Source organism: Nerophis ophidion, linkage group LG20 (assembly GCF_033978795.1).
Source record: "Nerophis ophidion isolate RoL-2023_Sa linkage group LG20, RoL_Noph_v1.0, whole genome shotgun sequence".
In the NCBI taxonomy this organism is placed as follows: domain Eukaryota; kingdom Metazoa; phylum Chordata; class Actinopteri; order Syngnathiformes; family Syngnathidae; genus Nerophis; species Nerophis ophidion.
In genome coordinates this window covers 14,114,158-14,128,629 of record NC_084630.1, presented here as the reverse complement: position 1 = coordinate 14,128,629, position 14,472 = coordinate 14,114,158, and the positions used below count along the sequence as shown (strand labels likewise).

At 41.6% G+C, this 14,472-nt stretch overlaps 1 protein-coding gene across 1 annotated transcript in view; it reads left to right on the top strand.

Annotated features, from left to right (window-relative positions):
• LOC133538758 (immunoglobulin A1 protease autotransporter-like) overlaps window positions 1-10,530 on the top strand; it is a 37,769-nt gene extending 27,239 nt beyond the window's left edge. The window contains exons 5-8 of the mRNA XM_061880517.1: window positions 2,168-2,284; window positions 4,036-4,269; window positions 4,374-4,723; window positions 6,301-10,530. Of these exons, the coding sequence (XP_061736501.1) occupies window positions 2,168-2,284; window positions 4,036-4,269; window positions 4,374-4,723; window positions 6,301-6,795 (1,196 nt within the window). The 3' untranslated portion in view covers window positions 6,796-10,530. The remainder of the gene's footprint in view (window positions 1-2,167; window positions 2,285-4,035; window positions 4,270-4,373; window positions 4,724-6,300) is intronic.
• Window positions 10,531-14,472: the final 3,942 nt, after the last annotated feature.

Below are 14,472 nucleotides of genomic sequence, written 5' to 3'. Positions count from 1 at the left end.
ATATATATATATATATATATATACATACATACATACGTGTGTGTGTATATATATATATATATGTATTCTGTGGGGTTTTAGAAAGCAACTCTGTGAGTGACGATTGACGACAAGCAGCCTCTATAGATAAAACAATGTTCGTCAACACTGGTTAATTATCGTAACACCTGTCGAGATGTTTTAGGAAAGAGTGGAGGTTCATCGAACACTTTATAGCAAAAACTGTTTATATTCCGCCGTAACCACGCCAAAAACTTTGGTAAACAACTTCTGCTTGTACCGCTGAGCGCAGTGTCTTTCCCTTCACCTGCTGTTGATTGGCGGCCGGTCCACACCTGCTGCCAATCAGCAGGTTCACATTTCTGCTTGTCTCGTACGCTCCTCAGTGCTCGAGGATTGATTTCTGTTTGAACAGTTACATGCAAGACTGCTCTCTCTCTCTTTTTATCCTATTAAATTCCACTTACCTGAGTGTCGTCCTCCTGGTTCCTGCATCTTGGGGTCACAACAACTGCAGCCATGCAAGTTTGTGACACCATTGCTGTGAAACAACAAAATCAGTTGTGGTTTCAGACTACATTTATTTTATTTGTAGATTTTGTTTTTTATCTTTGTATTATATTTATTGATTAAATTATGTATTTGTTTGCAAATTGTTCTGTTTGTAACCAGTAATTATGGCCACAAGATGGCACAGGGAAGAAGGTTAAGGAAGTCTGATGCATCCATTTTTTACCACTTGTCCCATTCGGGGTCGCGGGGGGTGCCGGAGCCTATCGCAGCTGCATTCGGGTGGAAGGCGGGGTACACCCTGGACAAGTCGCCACCTCATCACAGGGCCAACACAGATAGACAGACAACATTCCATCCATCTATCCATTTTCTACCGCTTATTCCCTTTTGGGGTTGCGGGGGGTGCTGGCGCCTATCTCAGCTACAATCGGGCAGAAGGCGGGGTACACCCTGGACAAGTCGCCACCTCACTGCAGGGCCAACACAGATAGACAGACAACATTCACACTCACATTTACACATAGGGCCAATTTAGTGTTGCCAATCAACCTATCCCCAGGTGCATGTTTTTTGTAGGTGGGAGGAAGCCGGAGTACCCGGAGGGAACCCACGCAGTCATGGGGAGAACATGCAAACTCCACACAGAAAGATCCTAAGCCCGGGATTGAACTCAGGACTACTCAGGACCTTCGTATTGTGAGGCACATTCACTAACCCCTGTGCTACCGTGCTGCCCTGATGTCTGATGCAGTGCATTGAAAATAATAGAAAAAAGCATTTTAAAAACACACGTTTTTAAAATAGCTGTTGAAGTGTATTTCTGGTCCGGACAGAAGGATGTCTGGGCATTGCGGCTGGATCAAAAGAGACATCAGAGACGCTTTACTGAAGCAAAAGTTGCTTTACTACAAGCGAGCATCATCATACAGGTCTGCCGTACCCGGGGGAACCTGGGTAAAAAAAAATGAAGGACTTCTAAACTGAAGAAGCCAAACCACTAGTCTTATATTCTTAACTCCTGTCTGGGTGTGTGTGCTGGGTCAGGAGAGCACATCCTGACCATAAAAGGAGATGTTCGCATGTAAATGTCTGGAAAACAACTGCTTTAAGTCATAACTTAAATGTTAGCGTTGAGCTAGACAGGTAGTCTCCTCTCAAGAATATGGTTATCACTTTTGCATTCCAAAGTCCCAATTAGGGTCTCTTTCCTACGAGAAGTGATCCAATCCACTTGCGAATGCCAAACTAAAGGGCATTATCAATTTGTGTGCTCAAACTAAAATACCCCTATTTAATTACGATTGATTGATTGATTGATTGATTGATTGATTGATTGATTGATTGATTGATTGATTGATTGATTGATTGATTGATTGATTGATTGATTGATTGATACTTTTATTAGTAGATTGCACAGTTCAGTACATATTCCGTACAATTGACCACTAAATGGTAACACCCAAATAAGTTTTTCAACGTGTTTAAGCAGGGGTACACGTTAATCAATTCATGGTACTGATTGTTGGTTTGCTTTATACAAGGTGAATATAAACATTCACCATATGTAGAACATAATATGAGTTGATTAATTCACTTCACTGTAAAAGAAATCCGACATTAATGACCTATTTTTTTTTCTCTAATTCCATTGCAGATGGAGAAATACACTCAAAGCCTATGGTTCTGTTCCTTGGACCCTGGAGTGTTGGCAAGTCCTCTATGATCAACTACCTGCTCGGTCTTCATGGCACGTCACAAGAACTCTATACAGGTTGGTGAATGTACTTGACCAAACCGTTCTATTTAGCATTTGAGCCACATTGGGTCTCAAATCTGCAACTTTCAGTTTTTCAACAGTGTAAATTGCTGATCATCAAAACAGGTTCCTAGTCATTCCTACATTGAATACAAGCTTAAAGGGGAACATCATCACCAGACCTATGTAAGCGTCAATATATACCTTGATGTTGCAGAAAAAGGACCATATATTTTTTTAACCGATTTCTGAACTCTAAATGGGTGAATTTTGGCGAATTAAACGCCTTTCTATTTATCGCTCTCGGAGCGATGATGTCAGAACGTGACGTCACTTAGGTAAGAAAGCCGCCATTTTCTCAAACATATTACAAACACCGCGTCTCAGCTCTGTTATTTTCCGTTTTTTCGACTATTTTCTGGAACCTTGGAGACATCATGCCTTGTCGCTGTGTTGTCGGAGGGTGTAACAACAATAACGGGGAGGGATTGAAGTTGCACCACTGGCCCAAAGATGTGAAAGTGGCAAGAAATTGGACGAAATTTTTTCAAAATACGAGGGTGTGGGGAAAGCCGACGAAATGGTCAGTCGTTTGTTCCGCACACTTTACCGACGAAAGCTATGCTACTACAGAGATGGCAAGATTGTGTGGATATCCTGCGACACTCAAAGCAGATGCATTTCCAACGATAAAGTCAAAGAAATCTTCCGCCAGACCCCCATCGAATGTGCCGGAGTGTCTGCACATTTTACCGGCGGTGCTAAGGCAGACATGGCACAGAGATGTATGGATATCCGGCAGATGCATTTCCAACGATAAAGTCAACGAAAACACAAAGGTGAGTTTTGTTGATGTTATTGACTTATGTGCTAATCAGACATATTTGGTCGCGGCATGACTGCCAGTTAATCGATGCTAACATGCTATTTAGGCTAGCTTTATGTACATTTGTAGCTATATTTGCATCCAGCGTTTCCCTCCACCCACATTTAATGCCAAACAAACGCTTACCAATCGATGGATTTAAGTTGATCCAGTGTCACAAGATGCGAAACTTCCGATCGTTGGTCCGCACATTTTACCGGCGATGCTAAGGCAAACATGGCCGAATAGCGTCAATAGCTATTCGCTCAATAGCTTCAGTTTCTTCTTCAATTTCGTTTTCGCTATCTGCCTCCATACGCCAACCATCCGTCTCAATACATGTCTAATCTGTTGAATCGCTTAAGCCGCTGAAATCCGAGTCTGAATCCGAGCTAATGTCGCTATATCTTGCTGTGCTATCCGTATTGGCATCACTGGATGACGTCGCAGGAAAATGGGCGATGGCTTCACAGATAGCGAAAATCAGGCACTTTAAAGCTTTTTTTAGGGATACCCGGGATGGGTAAAATTTTGAAAAAAAATTCAAAAAATAAAATAAGCCACTGGGAACTGATTTTCATTGGTTTTAACCCTTCTGAAATTGTGATAATGTTCCCCTTTAAAGTGTTGGCTTGAAATGTGTATCCCTCTCATTCTAACAACGAAGTAATAAACTATTTCTCTGACACATTGTGACAACATAGGATTGGTTGTCACGTTGTTATTTCAATGTAAAATGTACCTGTTGACAAATACCTAATTTCATGCATCTTAACACAAAATGGGCAAAGAGCATGAACAGGAAACACATCTTTAGGCCAGCCTTCTGTATGTGTGATATGTATGAATACTGTATATGAGTGTATGTAACAATCAGGCTCAAAGACAATTTGATGACCAGGTGCTGAACCCACTACATCCGAGTACACCGTCATTATGCACGGAGAGAAGTTGCGCACAATAGAGGGTGTTGTTATGGCGGCCGACACCTCGCGTTCCTTCTCCCCTTTGGAAAAGTTTGGTCAAAGCTTCCTGGAACGATTGGTGGGCTACGAGATGCCGCACAAGCTGCTTGAGAGGGTCACCATTGTTGATACCCCCGGCATCATTGAAAACCGCAAACAGCAGGAGAGAGGTGACCTATGGGATTAATCATGATTGACTTTTGGTGAAACAGTTACTGTGCATACACGGGTGTCTGGTAAAACTTAAACCATGTACTGTACCCCCCACCTTTAGGATACCCTTACAACGAGGTGTGCCAGTGGTTCATTGACCGAGCTGATCTCATTTTCCTGGTGTTTGACCCCACCAAACTTGACGTTGGTGGGGAGCTTGAAATGCTCTTCAGACTGATGAAGGGACGCGAGTCCCAAATCCGTATAATCCTCAACAAGGCTGACAGTCTCTCCACCCAGGACCTGATGAGGGTCTACGGGGCCCTGTTCTGGAGCATGGCGCCCCTCATCAACGCCACGGAACCTCCTCGGGTGTATGTGAGCTCTTTCTGGCCTCAGGACTATGCAGTAGATACCAGTCAGGACCTCTTTATGAAAGAGGAGATCTCTCTGCTAGAGGACCTCAACCAGGTATGACTTTTTACTGACATGGTGTCTTAGGGTCCATCAAGCACTAGCTGTCAAGTGTGAGAGAATGTAACAATATCAATATTTTGCAAGCATTACCAAAATGCACCATTGATACAAAATGAAAAAGCCTCTGGCATGGTCGAGATGTGCTGGCAAGATGAGGTGGACAGTAAAAGTCTATCAATGAATCAATCAAAGTTTAATTTTTCAAATTAATCAGAAGTGTCTCAAAGGGCTGCACAAGCCACAACGACATTCTCGGCTCAGATCCCAAATCAGGGCAAGAAAAAACTCTGCAGATGTGGGGACCCCCCGCCTCTGGGCGACCGGTGCAATGGATGTCGAGTGGATTTAGTTAATAGTGGGAAAGTCCAGTCCATAGTGAGGCCAGCAGGGGATCATTTTGAATGGAGACAAGTCAGCAGCGCAGTGACGTCCCCAACTGATGCACAGAGGAGTGGTCCACCCCGGGTCCAGACTTTCAACAGCTAGTGGTTCATCTGTGGTCACCTGATAACCTCTCTACGCAGGAGAGAGGGGCAGAGCAGAAAAGAGACGGCAGATCAACTGGTCTAAGAGGGGGGTCCATTTAAAGGCTACCGTATACAAATATGTTTTAAGATGGGACTCAAATGCTTCTCATGAGGTAGAATCTCTAACTGTTACAGGGAGGGCATTCCAGAGTACTGGAGTCCGAATAGAAAACGTTCTATAGCCCTCAGACTGTTTTCGGGCTCTTGGAATCACTAATAAGCCAGAGTTCTTAGAACACAGATTTCTTGCCGGGACATATGGTACAATACAATCAGCAAAGTCAAATCTTAAGTGCACAGGAAGCCAGTGCAGGTGAGTCAGTATAAGCGTAATATGATGTAAATAACAACAGAAATATGCACTATTGATAAAACTGAAACTGCTTCTGTCATGGTCGAGATGTGGTGGCAGGATGAGGTGGACAGTAAAAGGAGGGTAGCTAGGACAAAGCAGGAATGGAGTGTTGTTCAAAGAGGTTTAATCCAAAAGACATGAGTAACTCAGATCCCAAAAATACAAAACCAAGTAGAACTATCCAAAGCACACAAAACAAGGGAAAAGGCTATTCGCACGAACACTAGCTTGGAGCAGGACTCACCAAAAATGACATATGACGTTTGGTCAAAGACCAGAAAAACTGTGAACAAAATACACAGAATAATTAGACAACTGAATACACCTGCCTAGACACAAGAGGACGGAGTGAGCCAATTGGAGGAAACAGAGGCCAGAAAAAGACACTGTTGCAACTGATGACACAAACAAGTACATGTGGAACAAAAGACAGCCAGAAAAAGATTGTGACAGTACCTTCCCCCCAAGGGACATATTCCAGATGTCCCAAAGTCCAAAATTTAAAAAATAAACATAAACAGATCATGACGGTACCCTCCCCCCAAGAACAGCGTTCAAATCTTCCAAACAGGTCATAACAGCCTCATTGTGACACATTCTAAACCAAGAAGTGACAAGCTACCATACAAACATACTTTTTGTACCAGTATCTTTTCCTTCATCCTCACACCTTGTTCTTGTCCCTGCAGGTGATTGAGAACCAGATCGAGAATAAGATTGCTTTCATCCGGCAGCATGGCATCCGTGTGCGCATCCATGCCCTCCTTGTGGACCGTTATCTGCAGACCTACTACGACAAGGTGGGCTGGTTTAACGACCCCCATGAGGTGTTCCACGACATCGTCACTGATCCAGACAAGTACTACATCTTCAAGTCCATTCTGGCCAAGACTAACGTCAGCAAGTTTGACCTGCCTAGTAAGGAGGCCTATCAGGATTTCTTCGGCGTGAATCCAATCTCCAACTTCCAGCAGCTGTGCTACTACTGCAGCTGGCGTGGCGACTGCATGCTGGATCGCTTAGAGAAGGCCATCTCGCAAGAGCTCCCCAATCTACTTATGAGTGTCAGCAAGGGCGTGCCCGCCCCAGCCAAGCCTGCCCCGACACCTCCAACCTCAACCTCCGCCGCCTGCGAGGGGCCCGAGTGTGAGGAGAAACCCAAAAATCGTTGGAGGAAGCAGTGAGATGGATTAGAAAGGTGCAGGGTGAAAAACCACAGAAGCAGCAGTCTTGCAGGGGCTTTCCTGCATATTGGGATTCTAGGAACTGAACAAGGACGGCAAAACAGAGAATGGGACAGAACATTTGCCAAGGTGTACCATGCCTACCTGGGTACAAAAAAACATAACAAAAAATTAGGGCTGTCAAATTTAACGCATCATGAGATTAATCACAACAAATTATCGCAGTTCGCAGATTTATTTTGACAATGCGTCCTTCTTTACCTTAACCACGGATGGTTACCTGAAAGGAGGCCTGGGTTGTTACACGATCTAGGGCTGCAGCTATCGATTATTTAAGTGTGATGGGTCAAATGCAGAGAATAATTTTGTCATTCATTGGTGCTGTAACTTTAACTTTAACTTAATCAAGTAATATATCGATTATTTTGTTCGGATAATCGAGTAATAGGAAAAAACACACTTGAAATCGTATTTGGGGGAAAAAATAGTTCAAATAAACATTTTTTTCCTGCTTCCCATAATATTCACTATTTTTTCTAATAAATGCACACCAGCAATATTGGAATTGCACCTTTAACATGTGTTCATTATTTGAAAAAAAATAAAATAAAAAGTTTGCCGCCCCACAAATCGCAGAGTCTACTCACCACCGCTCTCATGAACGCTCTGTTGCAGTGGCCATGCATAAAATATGGTTGCATATTTAAAAAAAATGTTTGCAATTATTATCAATTAGACTCAAACGATTAATCAAAGCAAAAAATATATAAATCCAAGGTTTTTTCTAATCAATTTAATCTTATACGGTTAGTGATGAGGTCAATGCATACATCACTGCAAAGATGAGTAAGGAGACTCCAACCGGTGTGTTTTGTGGCAAATTTTTCATTATTATTAAATTTTGGATGAAACTATTACTAAAGTTTGAGCCCCAAAAAAATTGACGTACATCCAAATAAAATATAAACTTTTTTTTTTTGACATTCTGATGATAAAATTGCTTTGTGTCGAAATATCGGTGTTTTTTTTTTTTTTAAGTTTCTTTAAATTATCCAAGCAAGTTATATACTGTGATTGATCGCCATTAAACTAAATTCACGAGGGTGATTAATCCGTTTTAAAAAATGAATTGTTTGAAAGCACTGCTAAAAAATATATTTAGAATTAAATGGTGAGTGAAATTGATTTTTCCAAGTATAACACTTCAGATAGTCTTAGAACAATGATATACTCTACGTTACTGCAAATGACATTGATACAAAGGGTAGATTAAATGTTGTCGACAATGTTTATTCTCCAAAGAGACAGCTCCCTCTGCAGTGGACATTTGGGTTTTGCATAACAGGGCTATTTGTAACTCTGACTAAAGGAAAAAAATGTCCACTGCATGAGGATACTGTTTCTTCGGGTGATATGCGTGCAGAGGTCAGTAGAGTAGCTAAACATTGTACTCAAGTGAGAGTACCGTTACTTTACAGCAGGGGTTTTTAAACATTTTTTACCTTGGGGCCCAACTTTTCCACTACAGAGGCCCAGGGCTCACTCAAAATGTAAGTCTAAATTAGTAATCTTACTCTTGTTTTTAAGCATATTCAGTTATAATATCTAGCATACTTACAGTTAAAATTGTCAAATAATATGTAAACATGTTTTGATAACAAATATTTGTATTTATTTAACACATAAATAGTCTGATTAGAAAACTATATCCTGACCAAATACACTGCATAACAATAGACTTGTAAATAACAAGCAAAAAATGAATGAACATACTTTTGTGCTAAAATTAATCAACTAAATTAATAATGAGATAATATATACGTTAGGTCAGGAAAAAACACAGAGGCTATTTCATCTCTACTAGCCTGTTTCAACAAACCAGGTCTTCAGGGGATTCCTGAAGAGCAGGGAAACCTGCGAAACCTACAAGCCTGTTTCGCTCTTCAGGAGTCCCCTGAAGAGCAGGGAAACCTGCAAAACAGGCATGTAGGGATGATTTTCCTGACATAACGTATATTCCTCTATACCCCGGTATTGAGCACTGTATAACGGACAAACCACAGAAACATTGACTATAATGAGATAATATACGTAGTGCAAATGTTTCTTCAATAAACAAATTCAGCTTTACCACTTTAGTCATATTGTTTGCGTCTTAAAAAACTTCTCTATAAATGTAGGTCCAGACTTCTTCCGTGTGTTTGATATTGTCATTACTGCCACACGTGGTGGAAAAGTGTATTACAACTGAGTACGGCTGTGGGTCATACAGACCCCTGCTGAGAAACAGATGGCGGCCCACTAAGGGGGTGCTTTCAGCCCAACAGTGGGCCCCGGCCCTATGGTTAAGAAACACTGCTTTACAGTAATGTGACTCATATATCAGCAAAAAGTAGTCATCCAAATAACTACTTGAGTCAGAGTAGGTAGGTATTCACTGGGAAAAAAAAACTACTCAATTACAGAGTAACTGCTGACTAACTTTTGATTTATTTCATAACTATTTTTAATAGTACTTACACACACCAACTTTGATTGTAGAGAGTGTGTGTGTGTGTGTGTGTGTGTGTGTGTGTGTGTGTGTGTGTGTGTGTGTGTGTGTGTGTGTGTGTGTGTGGGTGTGTGCGTGTGTGTGTGTGCGCGTGAAAGAGAGACCCTAATATAGTATTTACTACTATAACTAACTTAACTCAATAAAGCAAGGTAAAAGTAGTTTCTTATTTACAAAAAAACTCAAATAAAAGTAAAATGTACATAGCATTAAAACTGCTGCCAAATCCAATTGATCCAAAAAGTGGATGTAAATGCAACGTGTTACTACTCACCTCTGTATATATGTATATATATATATATATATGCTGTATACACACGGTACATAACACAGATATCTACCATTACCTTATTAGATATGAATGAATTAAAACATTATGGGAATGGGTGAGCTGGAGTCTATCCCAGTTGACTTCGGGAGAGAGGAGGGGTACACCCTGAACAGGTCGCCAGCCAACCACAGGGCAAACTTTGTGTTCTGTAATTTAATAATCAATCAATTAATCAATGTTTATTTATATAGCCCCAAATCACAAATGTCTCAAAGGACTGCACAAATCATTACGACTACAACATCCTCGGAAGAACCCACAAAAGGGCAAGGAAAACTCACACCCAGTGGGCAGGGAGAATTCACATCCAGTGGGACGCCAGTGACGATGCTGACTATGAGAAACCTTGGAGAGGACCTCAGATGTGGGCAACCCCCCCCCTCTAGGGGACCGAAAGCAATGGATGTCGAGCGGGTCTAACATGATACTGTGAAAGTTCAATCCATAGTGGTTCCAACAATAATAACAACAATAATAAAGGTAGTTTATTGAGAAAAAGATGCTACAAATTGCCACTGTTGTGTTTTTTTGTGTTCGCGAAGAGTCAATTGTGATATGCTGTGATTGTACAGTTTTGAAGTGAAACACCAATGTGATGTCCTCAAATCTAATGCAGGATTTCCAGAAGGTGCAAAATCCCGTTAGCGATAGTTGTCACGTTTTACTTCTTTCCATTTCCACCTTTTCTGCAACGGGACTAAAACAAACAATATTTAACAGTTAGGACAGTGGTTCTCAAACTTTGTACCCCCTCAGAAAACATTTGCCTCTCCAAGTGTTACCATAATGATTAACATTGATATACAGTAGCGCATTAAGCGTAAATGTTCATTAAAGACATAATGGCCAAGAAGTTCTTTGTTTAGTTTTTCAGTGTTTTTCCTGTGTTTTTGGTTGACTTCCAATCTCGTGCTTTTATTTTTTTATTTTCTTGTTCTGGTTGTATTTTCACTACACTAGCTTCACACCTGAGAATGATAAGTATTATCATTTTCAAGGCGTGGCGCGGTTGGGAGGGTGGCCGTGCCAGCAACCCGAGGGTTCCTGGTTCGATGCCCACCTTCCACTAACCTTGTCACGTCCGTTGTTTCCTTGAGCAAGACAATTCACCCTTGCTCCTGATGGGTGGTGGTTAGGCCTTGCACGGCAGCTCCCGCCCTCAGTGTGTGAATGTGTGTGTGAATGTGGAAATGGTGTCAAAGCGCTTTGAGTACCTTGAAGGTAGAAAAGCACTATACAAGTATAACCCATTTACCTCATCCATGGGCAGTATTTAAGCCACTGAGGGTCTGGGATGATTGCAAAGGTTTGGTGTCTTGAGTGTCAGAGGCAGTTTTCCAATGACATTTTTTTTTTTGCATTTCTTTTATAATATTCGCTATCCTACGCAATTTTTTTCATGCACAGTTTCCTCGTGCTTGTTTTGTGCGTATCCCTGTTGCACTCAACCTTAAATTTTTTTTTGTACTTTTTGGACATTCAATACTTCTTACCCTGCAAGCTGCCTGCAGTCTATTGCTTTTTTTTGTAGAGATCACAACCTCCAGTACGAAAAGCTTTCTAACACAGGTTTTATTTAACAAGTATTTTTTCATATTTTTGGCCACTGCAACATTACAGTTTGAACAGTAACACTGTGTGAATATTTAATCGATTCTTTGGCTTGCCACTACACGAAGCCCACGTAGTATAGTTTGAGAATCACTGCCTTAAGACATTGAATGAATCTGTTCTGAACCAGAACAGATCAGTCTGGTTGTGATCAAATGATTGCCCTGAGATCACTTTACTACAATGACATTGATGAATTTGAATATTTGCAAGTACATTTAACCATCGGAGTGGGAATCTTTGGGCACCTAACGATTCAGGCCGATTCCAGTTCCTGGCTATTCGATTAAGAATCGACTCTCGACTCAACAGGACTCTTGATTCAAACCGATTCTCACGTTGTATTTGATATAACACTTTTTCAAGTGCCTACGGCTTAAAAAAAGCTCCTTCTGTTTGCATGAATGTGGCCTAAAATGTCTTTAAGGATGGTTTCCTATTAAATGTTTTTAAAAATTTAAATTTGAGATTCTCAATTTGGAATCTGGTTGAATAAAAAACCCAATTTAGATGTGAATACATTTTTGGTGCACCCCAATTTAACCATATTTCCATCTGCATGAAATATGTATTGTCTCTCTATAAAGGCATCCTTCTCTTATTTTAGGTCTGTAGTCCTTTTTTTTTTTTTTTTTTGAAAATAAAAAATAAATAAATCTTGTTTCCTTTTTGAATGTACTAAGAACGTGGTTCTCAACCTTTTTTCAGTGATGTACCCCCCTGTGAACATTTATTAAATTCAAGAACCCCCTAATCAGAGCAAAGCATTTTTGGTTGGAAAAAAGCGATAAAGAAGTAAAATACAGCACTATGTCATCAGTTTCTGATTTATTGAATTGTATAACAGTGCAAAATATTGCTCATTTGTAGTAGTCTTTCTTGAACTATTTGGAAAAAAAGATATACAAATAACAAAAAAATTGTTGATTCAATTATAAATAAAGATTTCTACACATAGAAGTAATCATTTCCGTTCGGGCTCCAGTACTCTGGAATGCCCTCCCGGTAACAGTTCGAGATGCCACCTCAGTAGAAGCATTTAAGTCTCACCTTAAAACTCATTTGTATACTCTAGCCTTTAAATAGACTCCCTTTTTAGACCAGTTGATCTGCCGTTTCTTTTCTTTTTCTTCTATGTCCCACTCTCCCTTGTGGAGGGGGTCTGGTCCGATCCGGTGGCCATGTACTGCTTGCCTGTGTATCGGCTGGGGACATCTCTGCGATGCTGATCCGCCTCCGCTTGGGATGGTTTCCTGCTGGCTCCGCTGTGAACGGGACTCTCGCTGCTGTGTTGGATCCGCTTTGGACTGGACTCTCGCGACTGTGTTGGATCCATTGTGGATTGAACTTTCACAGTATCATGTTAGACCCGCTCGACATCCATTGCTTTCCTCCTCTCCAAGGTTCTCATGGTCATCATTGTCACCGACGTCCCACTGGGTCATTATTGTCACCGATGTCCCACTGGGTGTGAGTTTTCCTTGCCCTTATGTGGGCCTACCGAGGATGTCGTGGTGGTTTGTGCAGCCCTTTGAGACACTAGTGATTTAGGGCTATATAAGTAAACATTGATTGATTGATTGATCAATTTAAAGTGACCTCTTTGGGGATTGTAATAGAGATCCATCCGCATTCATGAACTTAATTCTAAACATTTCTTTATAAAAAAAGAAGTCTTTAACATCAATATTTATTGAACATGTCCACAAAAATCTAGCTGTCAACACTGAATATTGCATTGTTGCATTTCTTTTCACAGTTTATGAACTCACATTCATATTTTGTTGAAGCATTATTCATTAAATATATTTATAAAGGATTTTTGAATTGTTTTTATTTTTAGAATATTAAAAAAAAATCTCATGTACCCCTTGGCATACCTTCAAGTACCCCCAGTGGTACGCGTACCCCCATTGGAGAACCACTGTACTAAGACATCACTAAAACCACTATGACTAAGGATATTTTCCTGTAAAATCCTTCTATCGTGTATTTTTGCTTTGTTAGAATTTCCAATGTTATCTTTGAATGCAGGCAGCACGGTGGACAGGGGTTAGTGCATGTGCCTCACAATACAAAGGTCCTGGGTTCAATACCGGGCTCAAGATCTTTCTGTGTGGAGTTTTCATGTTCTCCCCGTGACTGTGTGGGTTCACTCCGGGTACTCCGGCTTCCTCCCACCTCCAAAGACACTAAATTGGTGTGAATGTGAGTGTGAATGTTGTCTTGTCTATCTGTGTTGGCCCTGCGATGAGGTGGCGACTTGTCCAGGGTGTACCCCGCCTTCCGCCCGAGTGCAGCTGAGAAAGTCTCCAGCACCCCCCGCGACCTCAAAAAGAGACAAGCGGTAGAAAATGGATGGATGGATCTTTGAATGCTTTTAAACAGTCAAAAAGGGGGAAACAAGTGTTTGATGTACCGGCAGCGTTCCAAATGTACACTAGAGGGCGCCTCTAACAGACTTGTTCAATAAAATAAATCTTCCAGTAAAATTTTTAAAACATTATGCACCTTTTGATTGCACAATATCCAAAATACAGGTCACAAGCACGAGTGGAATAAAACAGGGGTCTTCAACCTTTTTTGCACCATGGATTGGTGGGTAGTCCGGCTTCCTCCCACTTCCAAAGACATGCACCTGGGGATAGGTTGATTGGCAACACTAAATTGGTGTAAATGTGAGTGTGAATGTTGTCTGTCTATCTGTGTTGGCCCTGCGATGAGGTGGCGACTTGTCCAGGGTGTACCCCGCCTTCCGCCCGAGTGCAGCTGATAAAGGCTCCAGCACCCCACGCGACCCCAAAAAGAGACAAGCGGTAGGAAATGGATGGATGGATCTTTGAATGGGCTTCACGGTGGAAGAGGGGTTAGTGCGTCTGCCTCACAATACGAAGTTCCTGCAGTCCTGGGTTCAAATCCAGGCTCGGGATCTTTCTGTGTGGAGTTTGCATGTTCTCCCCGTGAATGCGTGGGTTCCCTCCGGGTACTCCGGCTTCCTCCCACTTCCAAAGACATGCACCTGGGGATAGGTTGATTGGCAATACTAAATTGGCCCTAGTGTGTGAATGTTTGTGTGAATGTTGTCTGTCTATCTGTGTTGGCCCTGTGATGAGGTGGCGACTTGTCCAGGGTGTACACCGCCTTCCGCCAGATTGTAGCTGAGATAGGCGCCAACGCCCCCCGC